Here is a 14016-nt window from a genome sequence, read left to right on the forward strand (position 1 = left end):
TAAATATATTAAATGTTAATGTTTTAATAAAATCTAATATAAATAAAATAATAATTACTTTTTAATGAATGTTAGTTATTAAAATATAAAATATATGTTTAATTTTTTTTAAACTATACAAAAGCTTTAAAACACTATATATAAATAAATAAACTTAAAAATTCCTGATGAAGTCGCAACGGCCTCTTGTGGAGGGCCCTCGTGACTTCGAGCAGAAGTGTTGACCACTAGGGAGAAATAGCGCACACAAGGTCAATGATGTATAGATAGAGTTGCAGGGTTCGTGGCTGTGGTGATCGTGGAGAGGCAGTGTGACTTAGCTCGAGTGGCTAGCGCTTGGCGGACGTCGAACTCACGGGTTCCCATTCAATGCTAGGCTATATGCTATGTGATCTGTGGTGGCGTGGTCTGTTGTGCAAATCATCTTCTCTCACCCATTGTTTCTTTGTTGTCATGCCTTGAAGAAATGTTTTCTGCCCTAGCCGTGAGCGGGGAAATTCTATTCTCAAAAAGCTCAAAAAAAGTTGTCTGCAAAATTAAAGCCAATAAAAATATGGTCGCTAATTTCCGTATGAATTTAGAAATGAATTTAAATGAATTTTAAACATTTTTTAAATGTTCACCAAATTTCGAACTTCAACCATGAAATTTGGTGACTCTGTGACTTAGCTCCCAACTGACCAATGGGTGTCAAAATTGTCATTTACTAAAAATAGTAACTTACTAAAAGTAGCAAGTCTTGGACGGGTGTCCAAAAATCACTCTAGAAAGTGTCATCCAACTCCAATAACTGCACTCAGCTTCCTCAGAACACCTGCACTTCCTAATGTAGATATTTTCCTTATTTGTTGGGAGGGTTAATCTAAAGGTCAGTGCTGAAATTGATAGTTTATTATCTTGTCTTCTAGTATAAATGAAGGATATTAATGTAAACTCGCGTATCATGACTGAGATAGCTTATGCTGGTCTATTTGACTTTTTAATTCTTTGAATATTTGTTTTCCAAGGTGTCCCGTCATGTATTTATCTTGATTTTTTAGCTTTATTTTTGGACAATGTTGTAATTTCACATTAATTTGAATGTATGTAATATTATCATATATTTAGGCTCTGTTTATTTTGTAAATCTTTCTCATTATTAATATAGGTTATTTTATGTACAACTTGAGTTGGCCTAGTGGTAGAGAATTTGTGCTCTTGAAAGAGAGGTCACAAGTTCAAATCCCACAAGGGGGTAGGGTATGTACAGCTTATCGGCTTCGGCCCATTACCAATCAAAAAAAATAATTGTTATTTTTTTTTTCCAATTAAAATATAGCTTTTATAGGAATTAGAAATACATAAAATACAGAATAATCATTGTGAAGAATATTCCTTTTTAATTTTTCTTTCCCTGTAAAGCCTTATTTTTACAAAAACATGCTGACAATGGAGAATTGTTACATTAATAAAATCTCAATCTTATTCTAATCAAATTTACAGTGCGCTATTTAGTCATTGTGAATAAATATATTGTTAGTATGGGTAAATAATTTGCATTTGCTTTATAACATGTCTAGAGTATTTCAGTATAAAGAAGGAATCCTATGGCTGCAGGAGACTTGATTAACTGAAACCTTTTCTATTTAAATTAATATGCAGCATGCAGAACGTCTCTGTGAATGTAATCCAGAAAAGCAATGTCTCTTATATCGCTATAGTATGGCTGAGCTGGATGACTTGCTGCTTATGGAAGATGAACAGAGTGCTGAAAAAGACAATGTCCCAATGGATGATAGGGTTCGAACTCGAAGGATTTCTGGAAAGCAGTCTTGTCAAACAATTCTGATAAAAAAGGTTAGAGTTTATATTTTAATAATTAAATTTATCGATATTTCCTTTTTTGTTTTTGTTTTTATTGCCCTATGGCTGATTCTTGATCGCTGAAATCTATTTGGTAGTAAAACTTATTTTTTTAATGGCTTGTAATTTTGCATGGTGTCATTTGCTTTAATGGTTTGCAATTTTGCATGACTGCTTGGCTACCTCAAAACTTGAAATTTAAAAGGAGTAGACATTAGATTAAATATTTTTAATGGTCTTTTGTTGAAACAATGTAGCTTCGGTAAGATAAATGATTGAATGAGAGATAAATGAAGTCTCTCATTCAATCATCTATCTTGTCGTTAAATCTACATACTAATGGTAGACATCATAATCATCTTTATCATTGTTCAAGATATGATCAGATTTGCTATGCAGTGATTTCCTTTATATGCTGTGATTGTAATTGGTTCTGCATATCTATTCTAGTTGTCATATGACAACACTAATTAACTACAATAGTTATCGTCTTAACATATTTTTGCTCTTATACCAATCCATAATCGGGTTACATTTACCATCGATTATCATGAATTAACATTAAGAATAAACCGATTAGTGATCGGTTAATGATAAATTGCATTATCGGTTACAATGATAATCAAACCGCATTAAATCACAAACCGATTGGCATTTGTTATGTATTGGCATTGACATTAACCGATAGTTATCAGTTTTCTTTATGAAGATGCACCACCCTTAATCAAGACATGTCTTGATCGGACATGTCATGAGACATGTCCGGTCAAGGCATGCCTTGATCTTACAAGGCAATGCCTATATATGTGCCGTGAAGCATGCTGAAGATATATCGAAATCAATAAATATTATCTACAGCCACCTGCAAACAAAGAAGTTTCAGTTCATAATCAGAAATAACTAAGAGAGCACACATTAATAGCATTGAATATTGTCTAAGGAATTAAAGAAAGACAAAATCCTTAACATTCCAATTTTGAACATAAATTTCAATACTTTTACATGGTATCAGAGCCAAGGTGATCGAACCTAAGGCATTCAAATTTGAGAAGTTCAAATCGAGGATATAGACATCACATTTCCATGGCTAACACTTTCAGATTTGAGGATAGACTTGAAGGAGGCGACAATTTCTCAACATGGAAATTCAGAATTAAGATGATTCTAAAAGAGAATAAAGTTGAATCATTTGTAAAAGTTGAATCATTTGTAAAAGTTGAATCTAAAGAACCTGAGAATGAACCTGACAAATCAGCATGGATCGAGGGAAATGAAAAAACCATGAAGATCATAGTCGATGGAGTGAGAAATCACATTATGCCAATTATAACAAAACATGAGACTGCCTACCATATGTAAAAAGCACTCGAAAGTGCATTCGAGATAAATAACACAAGTAGAACCCTGGCTCTAAAAAGGGAAATAAATCATATAAGTATGAACAAAGGAGAGTCAATCAATGCATACTTTATGCGGATATCAGCCCTAAGGGATGAACTGGCAACGCTTGGATATGAGATCTAGAGCAAAGAGCTAACACTCATTGCTCTAGATGGGTTGCCTAGTACATGGGAAACATTCGTCCAAGGCATTAGTGCAAGGGCTAAATATTCGAAATTTGATAGGCTAAGAGCATATTGCCTTCAAGAAAAGTCAAGGTTGAATAAAAAGGGGATCAAGCAAAAGAACATAGATGAAGATCTCCATGTTCTAAATACCAACTCCAACAAGAAAAGCAAGAAGAAACATTTCAAGAAGAGAAAGAACCGACATGAGAAAAGGTCATCTAAGAAAGACAACTCTCACATTCAGTGCTTTAGGTGTGATCAATATGGACACTATGCAGCAAGATGTCCAGATAGAATCAAACAACGAGCTACATTTGCAAAAGTGAAAAGGGAAGAATATGACTCCGAGAAGCATGTATTCTACTTTGCCCTCTCTAGTCAAGTATCTAATAAATCTAACTCTTGGATCATTGACAGTGGGTCTTCTAGACACATCACTGGGTATAGAGAATTATTGGATTCCATGTTAGAAGAAACTGATGAAGAAGTAACCATTGGTGAAGACTCTGCACATCCAGTGAAAGGCGTCGGTACCTGCACCATTACGCTGAAGACAGGCATGTCTCTCCAACTCACTGGAGTCCTATTCGTTCCTAGCATCAAGAGGAACTTAATCTCCATATCTGCACTTGAAGATGATGGGTACAAATTAACCTTCATGAATGGTAAAGTTCTAGTATGGCCACAAAACTCTTCCATCAAGAAGGCTATAACCCTAGGACATAGAAAAGGCTATTTGTACGAGGTATGTACTGAATCTAACCTAGCCCTACTTCATGAGATTGTAGATTCTAATGAAATTTGGCATAGAAGATTAGGTCATTTAAAGTTTCGTGCTTTATGTTCAATGAAAAAATTAGTAATTGGTTTGCCTAAGTTAAAACAATACCATTCCGGTACATGTAAGGGGTGTGCCCTAGGCAAAAATACTAAGAGTTCCTTTCAGAATAGTTCTAGCCAAACGAGCAATGTTTTGGAATTAGTTCATTTTGACCTATGTGGGCCAATGTCTATACCATCATTAGGAGGGTTCCTTTATTATGTAATATTCATTGATGACTTCTCCAGGAAGACCTGGATCTACTTCCTTAAACGTAAATAATCTGAAGAGATCCTCAAGAGATTTAAGGAATTCAAATCTCTCTTTGAAAACTCTTCCGGAAAGAAAATAAAAGTCCTAAGAACTGATAATGGGAGGGAATATATCTCAGACATCTTTAGGGAATTTTGTAAAGAAGTTGGGATTAAGAGGGAGTTGACTATTCCTTACAACCCCCAACAAAATGGGGTTGCTGAAAGGAAAAATAGAACCATTGTAGAAGTAGCCAAAGCCATGCTCCTTGATCAGAACTTAGAAACTCACCTTTGGGTAGAAGCCTCCAACACTGCTGTTTACATACAAAATAGATGTCCTCATTCCCACATTGAAGACAAAACCCGTGAAGAAGTCTTCACCGGGATAAAGCTAGATATCACCCACTTTATAATATTTGGCTGCTTTGTTTACTTTCACATACCTAAAGAGAAAAGGAGAAAACTAGAACCCTCTGGAAGAAATGGAATTTTTGTTGGATATAGTGAAACCTCTAAAGCTTACTAAATTTTTGTACCTGGACATAGCAATATTGAACTTAGTAGAGATGTTATATTCGAAGAAGACATAGCCTTCAAAAGGGCTAAATACTCTATTGAGTCTGAAACCTATCCTCCATCTTCAGACCTAGAAGAGGATCCCACTCCTGAGATTCAGAGGGAGTGTTCAGAAGAAAATGAAGTACAAATTCCTCCCCAAGAAATCCCTAAGAAAAGACTTCTATGGGCTCACAAAACAATGGAGGATGCAAGGGACTTTGCAGCTCCTTCAGGGACTTTTAGAGAAAGTAAGAGGCCCCGAAGATTTTCTAGCTATGTAGCCCTTATGAATGATCTCTCCAAATCAGTACCCTCTAGTGTAGCAGAAGCTCTTAAACATCAAGTTTGGAAAAATGCAATGTCTGAAGAATATACATCCATACTTAACAATGATGTGTGGGAAATTGTTACTAGGCCAAAAGGGAAATCCGTTGTTTCATCCAAGTGGCTATTCAAAATCAAACATGTCGCAGATGGTAGCATAGAGAAACACAAAGCCAGATTTGTTGCCGGAGGATTCTCACAGAATGAAGGGATAGACTATGATGAGACATTTGCTCCAGTTGCTAGGTACGCCTCAGTCAGAGCAGTATTGGCCATTGCAGCAGCCAAAGGTTGGAAAGTCCATCAGATGGATGTGAAAACTGCCTTCTTGAATGGTAAAATTGAGGAGGAAGTCTACTTAGAACAAACATAAGGGTTTGAGATCCACAATGCAGAAACACATGCGTATGGATTAAAGAAAGCCCTATATGGTTTAAAACAGGCTCTCAGGGTCTAGTATGAAAGAATTGACAACTATCTCAAGGATTGGGATTCTCAAAGAATGATGCAGATCCAAATCTATACTTCAAAAGGGTCAAAGGTGATATGCTGATATTGATCTTATATGTTGATGATCTTCTGATTACAGGAGAAGATCACCTTATTGGACAATGTAAGAAAGACCTTGAAAAGGAGTTTGATATGAAGGATTTAGGCTTTCGACATTACTTTCTTGGATTGGAAGTTTTGCAAAACTTTGACAGTATTGTGCTTAATCAAGGAAAATACACCAAAGACATATTGAAGAGATTTGGTATGAACTGCAGACCCATGTCTTCTCCTATGGAAACTAATCTTCACAAATTGAAGGAGACAGCAACAAATTCCCCATTGGTAGATCCCACTCTCTACAGACAGATGATTGGATCGTTAATGTACTTGATCAATACTAGGCTTGATATCTGTTATGTGAACCTAAGGAGATACATCTTATGACTGTGAAACATATTATGAGATACCTCCAAGGTACTCTTAACTATGGACTCAAGTATGAGAAAGTTGATTTTGATCTTCATGGGTTCACTGATTCAGATTGTGCTGGAAGTGTGACTGACAGGAAAAGCACCTCAGGATGCTGCTTCAGTTTGGGTTCAGCCATTATATCTTGGATTAGCAGGAAACAATCTTCAGTATCTCAGACTTATACAGAGGCCGAATATATTGCAGCTTCCATGGCTGCACGAGAAGCTGTATGGCTTAGAAAACCACTTGTGGGATTATTTGGTGAGCCACTGAAGCCTACTATAATTCATTGTGATAACCGGAGTTGTATAAAACTCTCTGTGAACCTTGTATTTCATGATAGATCCAAACACATAGAGATTCCTTACCACTATGTGAGAGACATGGTGGATAGGAATGTGATTCAGTTGCAGTATGTCAGTACAGGAGACCAGACAACAGACATACTGACCAAGCCTCTATCCAGAGTAAAAGTTGAACACTTCAGGAAAGGACTTGGTATGATTGAATTGTAATTTTCTTTATAATTTGTACTAATATATAAGATGTTTAATGTGTAAACTTCTTTTGTTGTGTTATGACTATATGGGCTCCTCCCCCTGTGTCCATTTCTAAGAGGTGACGACCTTTTAGATAATGAACACTTGTACTGAACATTACAAGGTGACGATCTTCTAATGTTGATATCATGCTGACTTGATATCATCTTGACTCATGGGTGTGCCATGATATGTTATACCATAACCTGGATATAAGAGAATTCAGTATTCTCAAATAATTTTATATCCAAGGTATCTCTTGTTATGTGATATTGATATCACGTGTTATGTGATACTGATATCACGTGCTATGTGATATCTCTATATCACGAGATGATGTGATATATTTCTGTATCACGTGTTATGTGATACATCATGTCACGAGCATATGTGACGTGATCTTTTGTATTACAAAGTCATGTAATACATTCTATTATGAGAAATGTGATGCTATATAATTAGATGATTATTTCAATGTTTACATAGATCTCCATTTATCTTCCCTAGCTAAGAGGGAGTGTTGAAACAATGTAGCTTCGGTAAGATAAATGATAGAATGAGAGATAAATGAAGTCTCTCATTCAATCATCTATCCTGTCGTTAAATCTACATACTAATGGTAGACATCATAATCATCTTTATCATTGCATGATATGATCGTATTTGCGATGCAGTGATTTCATTTATATGCTGTGATTGTAATCGGTTCTGCATATCTATTCTAGTTGTCATATGACAACACTAATTAGTGTTGTCATATAATAACTACAATAGTTATCGTCTTAACATATTTTTGCTCTTATACCGATCCATAATCGGGTTACATTTACCATCGATTATCACGAAATTAGTGTTGTCATATAATAACTACAATAGTTATCGTCTTAACATATTTTTGCTCTTATACCGATCCATAATCGGGTTACATTTACCATCGATTATCACGAAATAGCATTGAATATTGTCTAAGGAATTAAAGAAAGGCAAAATCCTTAACATTCCAATTTTGAACATAAATTTGAATACTTTTACATCCTTGTATAAATTAATATGATTATTTTGAAATGGAGTTTTATGCATTATCCTTGGGACCTTGAAAGCTAAGTTACCGGTCGACTCGGAAAAACCGCCCAATACAAGTCCAGTTCTTTCCTCACCTGCGTTTGTGGTCTGGTTCACAATTGGTGTGAGCTTGGCTTTGGAGTTGGACCCAGGATTCATGGTAAAGGGAAAAACCACGGTGGGAAGCCTACCCACAGTCAGATAATACTTCTGCAAGAAGTATGTGATTACAAATGAGGGGCCTACACTTGCAGGAAGGCCAACAACCTAGAGCTCACTACTCATTACAAAAGGAGTCTCACTGACTACATAAAAATCCAGACTACATTCCGGAGGAAAGAATGAACTGCAATGATAGCATCTCCTATGCTTGAATATAGTTCCTGTTAAGCTCAATACCGGAGGACTTAGTCCTCTTACATAAACCCAACTCGATCACCAATGATCGACCAAATCCTCTGCATAAATGATTATTACATTATTCGCTCCTATTCATCCATATCCCTTACATTTGATCTACAATGAGATCTTACATCATATATATACAAACCCTCGACTACAAACAATAAGGTCGACCACAAGACAATAAATCAATTACATAATTACAAAACATGTTGGCCTCATACCTTACAAACAATATCCAACCCATAAGACATCTCGAAAACAAATCGAGAAGTCCAATCAACACGTTACATTAAGCCAGTCCATAACCTAGATAAACCGGACCCAGTCTAGGTCCACAAACGCTAAAGCAAGGATCCCAATCAACCACGTCTCGAACACGATCACCTTCAGCATCCTGAATTTCTACTAGAAGCCCCACCAACACCACTTATGCATATCATCAAAGATCTTCAATAAAGCTCTGTCGGTGAAACCCTCATCGGATCAACAAACCAAGCTTACTAGCATACAGGATAACATTCGATCACCAAATCAAAACCAACTGACTGAACATGAATATGAGTAGCATGAATAAGCCAATTCCATAAGCCATAACATACCAGAGCATATCGGATCATCATGATCTAATCCAACTAGAAACCAAACAACCTATCGGGACCGGAAGGATACCGGTAAACAGCCAAAACAACTAGTGTTGACATCAATGACAAAACATCAATGCAAAACATATTCAATTCCTCCAAATGGCCAACAATCTCCCCCTTTGGAATTGATGGCAACACTAGAAGTGAAAACCATCCAAGTGCCAAGAAATGCCAAACAAATCTCCCATCCAAGAATATAGCAATGAAGTTCTGATCCATACTCTCCCTGTAAATGATATCACAATTAAGTTCTGCAAATTTCTCCCCCTAATGTATATATCACTTAAGTTTTTCACATGAATATCTCTCCCCCTTTGACATCAATGCTAGAAATCTGACAAAAATATCAAAGCAAAAATAAAAAACCACTGAATCACAAGGCTAACTATTCCCCCTGAGTAGTAGCATCACCACATCAATCTGGAATGAATAATATCTCTGATAATGCATACCGGACTGATGCCAAATAACATCAATCAGTTCTTTGCCGGAGGGGTAGAAACCCATAATCTGTCTCTGAGGTACTCAAATGATTCTTTAGGCAAAGGTTTAGTGAAAATGTCTGCAATTTGCTCTTTAGTGTTCACATAAACTAGTCTAATTTCATTTTTTTCCACCTTCTCCTTCAAAAAGTTATACTTGATAGATATGTGCTTTGTCTTAGAGTGAAATACCAGATTCTTTGATATGTCTATAGTAGCAGAGTTATCACAGTGAATAACTACTGGTCCAATGCAATGCACTTTGATGTCTTTCAACATTTGCTTCATCCATAATGCTTGGGTACAGTTAGTAGCAGCAACAATGTACTCAACTTCAGCAGTAGATAAAAAAGTACATGATTGTTTCTTGCTGATCCATGAAATAAGTTTCTTTCCAAGAAAGAAAGCTCCACCGGAAGTACTTTTCTGGTCATCAACATCACGTGTCCAATCTGCATTTGTATATGCACATAAAGTAAAGTCATCATCCTTAGGGTACAACAAACCATATTCAGATGTACCTTGCAAGTATCTAAAATTTTTTTTCACCACACTCTCATGATTTTCTCTAGAATCACTTTGATATCTTGATGCAATGCAAACGACATTCATTATATCAGGTCTAGTCTGAGTCAAATATAGCAGACCTCCAATCATAGACTTGTATCTTTTAGGATTTACCGGTGCAGATTCATCTTTCCTTGTCAATTTTTCACTTGTAACCATAGGAGTACTTACCGGTTTAGAGTCTACCATACCAAATTTCTTCAACAATTCTTCAGCACACTTAGTTTGATAGATGAAAATACCTTTATCAGTCTGAGTAATCTGCAAACCTAAGAAAAAATTCATTTTATCAATCATAGACATTTCAAATTCGTTCTCCATATTTTTAGAAAATTCCATGCACAACTTATCTTCACCTCCAAAAATGATGTCATCAACAAAAACTTCAATAATCAGTATATCATCATCAGTGACTTTATAATATAGATTACTGTCAGCATTACCTTTAGTGAAACCAAGCTTCAAAAGATATTTATCTAACCTTGCATACCAAGCTCTAGGTGCCTGTTTCAATCCATATAAGGCTTTCCTTAACCTACAAACCATATTTTTATCATCTAAAAGTGAAAAACCATCAGGTTGCTCAATATAAACTTCCTCATGTAATGTCCCTTACTAGGTCTAGCCTTGTTTTCCCCATAATTAATCCATCTCAACATACTTATGACTTAAACTAAATTGATTAGGAGACAAACTATCTTAAATATCGCATTTTCCAACTTCTTAGATACCGATAGTCATAACAGAGAAACATAATCTTCTTTCTAATAATGAATTAATAATTCAATTTGGTTTATAATCTTATATTTATTGGTTCATTCAAATGACTATTTGTATTTATTTTCAAATAATATTATAATATACATTTTACTACAAAACAGTTCTTATAAAGTATTATAATAATTATAATCATTGTATTATATTATTTTCTATAATTATATTATTATTAAGTTTTTTCTAATTATACCATTTAATATCGTTATTGGACTGATCAGCAACTATATATATATATACATAAATTAATAAGTAAAATCTAATTATATTCTCTACAATATTATTAGCACCGCCAATTGCTAAATCTCTAATTATTAGTTATCTAGTAGCTGCAACAACAGACAGATCTGACATGCATCAAATCTGGTCTGCCACTGTGATTGTGACCAAGTATGACTGCCTTATGTATTATAGTGTATAACTTACTTTACTGTTAATTAATATAGAACATTTCCAATGGTTTAATTCAGATTTTATATTCACTCTATTAGTAATTAACTAGTTTATACCTTACGTCTTACTTGTGGATTATTTGTTATTTTTATAGCAATGTCATAATATTGCTCTAATATGACACTGTCGGTTTTAGATTGTGGTTCATATCACAGCTAATTTAAATATGTGCTGATGTATTGAAGTAATGCTGAATATTATAATGCAAATTATTCACTGATAGAGTAACAAATAGTTAATATGTAATTTGTGATGAGGCTGTAGTATTATTAATACCAATTTATATAATAATTATCATGAACCTTCTGAGGCATTAGGCACTTACCTGGAGCGAATTCCTTCTTAAAATTACCCCCCAGGATAGGTTGATAATGTCCTCATATATCATGTGTTGGGAATGAGAAGACATATCCCATGCCTCTTCGTAATGATCACACCATTTTATTATTTTATTATCGCTCCCATTATTTGTAAATCACCAAATCGATAATAACTTCTTAATATTCCTTTGTTAACGGATGGCAAATAATTTTATGTTTTTTTATTATTACAATTACCATTATGTTTCAAAGTGCATTGACTAATGGTTCAGACTGATCAATAGTCTCTCCTTGGATCATATCTTAATGCTTCATTCGATATTTTGGAAATAGATGCCTGGGATTCGAAGGATATTGGCATTTGTAATACTTTGATTACTCATCTCTGACTTATTGATTTCTTCATTCTTCGATCCTTTTGGGAACAATACTTATTATTACATAACAATGATATTAGGTGTCCATTTACTCTTAGCATCAGATTTTTATCTCTATCCTTCTGCCTAGGTGACGTAAGTGGGTCTCAACTCTTATGGTGGGCAATGATATTGAATTGGTTACTAAAGATTATAGGGGTATGTTTTGTGCAATACATTAAGTCTCTTCCCATAATTTAATAATAATTATTAACATTAATAAATTAAATTACAAATATTAATATTATTAATAATAATAACAGTAACCATAATAAATATTAATTAAATAATAATATTTTATAAATAAATATTTAATGATTCCAAAAAATCATTCATTAATAATTATTGTATTAATCAATAATGATTATTTCATTTCGGTTATATATAATGATTGAGGAGGGGACATGACACCTCATCAAGATCCCCATTCAAATAGGCACACTTAACATCCGTCTGATAAACCTTGTAGTTTTTATGTGCAACATTGGCAAGAAATAATCTTATAGCTTCAATCCTAGCTACAGGTGCAAAAGTTTCACTCTAATCAATTCCTTCCTTCTGAGAATATCCTTAACAAACCAATCTAGCTTTATTCCTTACAACTTGTCCATCTTCATTTAATTTATTCCTAAAAACCCATTTAGTTTCAATAACATTCTTATTTTTAGGCCGGGGAACTAAAATCCATGTGTTATTCTTCTCTATCTGATCTAATTCTTCTTCCATAGCTTTCATCCAACATTCATCTTGACATGCTTCAATTACTGGTACCGGTTCAACTTGAGAAATTAAATATACCTCATTACTTGCCAATCTCCTTCTTGTCATCATTCCATTGTTTTTATCCCTAATGATCTGATCTTCTGAATGATTCTTCCTTACGTACCTAGGAGTCTTCTGATTCTCTGTTCCTCTTTCCTGTTCTTTAGTTACTATTGAATTTTCTGATACTGCCGGAGTAACTGGTTTGTTGAAACTTAGTAGCTTCGGTAAGATAAATGATTGAATGAGAGACTTCATTTATCTCTCATTCAATCATCTACCTTATCGATATAACTACAAGCTAATGGTAGACTTCATGATTAAATAAATAAACTTGTTATAATCATCTTTATATGCATTCACTATCCAAAACATCGGATTGCACAGTTTGACATTTGAACATCATTATCAAACATAATCGATCATGCTATGATCATATTACACATGCTATGATTGTAATAATAACAGATCGGACTTATGATAACTATCATAGCTATCATATGATAGCATCGATTGATGTTATCATATGATAACTATAAATAGTTATCATATTAATCTCGCATTATACCGATCTGTTATCGGTTGTTATATTAAATAGCATTTGATGTGACCCGATAGTTATTGGTTGATTATATTAAATATCATTTGATGTGACCTGATAGTTATCGACATAACACTCTAATGAAGCGGTGCTTGTGCACCGATCAAGACATGTCTTGATCGGGCATGTCAAGAGACATGTCCAGACAAGGCATGCCTTGATCGGTGGGCATTGCTTATAAGTATATGTCGTATGAAATGCTGTAGACACATAGAAATAAAATAATGTTATCTACAACAACTTGTAACATATGAAGCAACAGTAAATATCAGTAAAAGAATAACAAAAATTATACAACTTCAGACTTGAACATAAATTTGAATAACATTTACATGGTTCAACATTCTGTTTCGGTAAAGGTGTTACCGGTTCAGTTATGATCATTTCCACTACCGGTTCTTATTAGAATAATATCTTTCTCTGTGTTATTAATGGTCATTTAAGTTGTTTCTAATTTCGCCTCTAGTTAACGATTGTTTCGTTTAGAAACATCGTCTTTGTAACTTTATTTAAAGGAGCTTTGTCTCCTTGATTAATTGAACAACATCGATTCTTTGAAATCCATATGCTTTTGCATTTGTATCATGGTATCAGAGCAAAAAGAAAAATATTGTTTTTTCTAAAAATTTTCGAATGAAATTTTTCATCATTGAAAAAACAAA

At 34.3% G+C, this 14016-nt stretch overlaps 1 protein-coding gene across 2 annotated transcripts in view; it reads left to right on the plus strand.

Annotated features, from left to right (window-relative positions):
* Positions 1–14016, plus strand: part of LOC131030582 (lysine-specific demethylase JMJ17) — a 218138-nt gene that overhangs the window by 74727 nt on the left and 129395 nt on the right. For both annotated transcript variants that reach the window (XM_057961447.2, XM_057961456.2), the window contains exon 8: positions 1642–1836. In XM_057961447.2, the coding sequence (XP_057817430.2) occupies positions 1642–1836 (195 nt within the window). The remainder of the gene's footprint in view (positions 1–1641; positions 1837–14016) is intronic.

The sequence above is a fragment of the Cryptomeria japonica genome, chromosome 4, assembly GCF_030272615.1.
Source record: "Cryptomeria japonica chromosome 4, Sugi_1.0, whole genome shotgun sequence".
Taxonomy (NCBI): domain Eukaryota; kingdom Viridiplantae; phylum Streptophyta; class Pinopsida; order Cupressales; family Cupressaceae; genus Cryptomeria; species Cryptomeria japonica.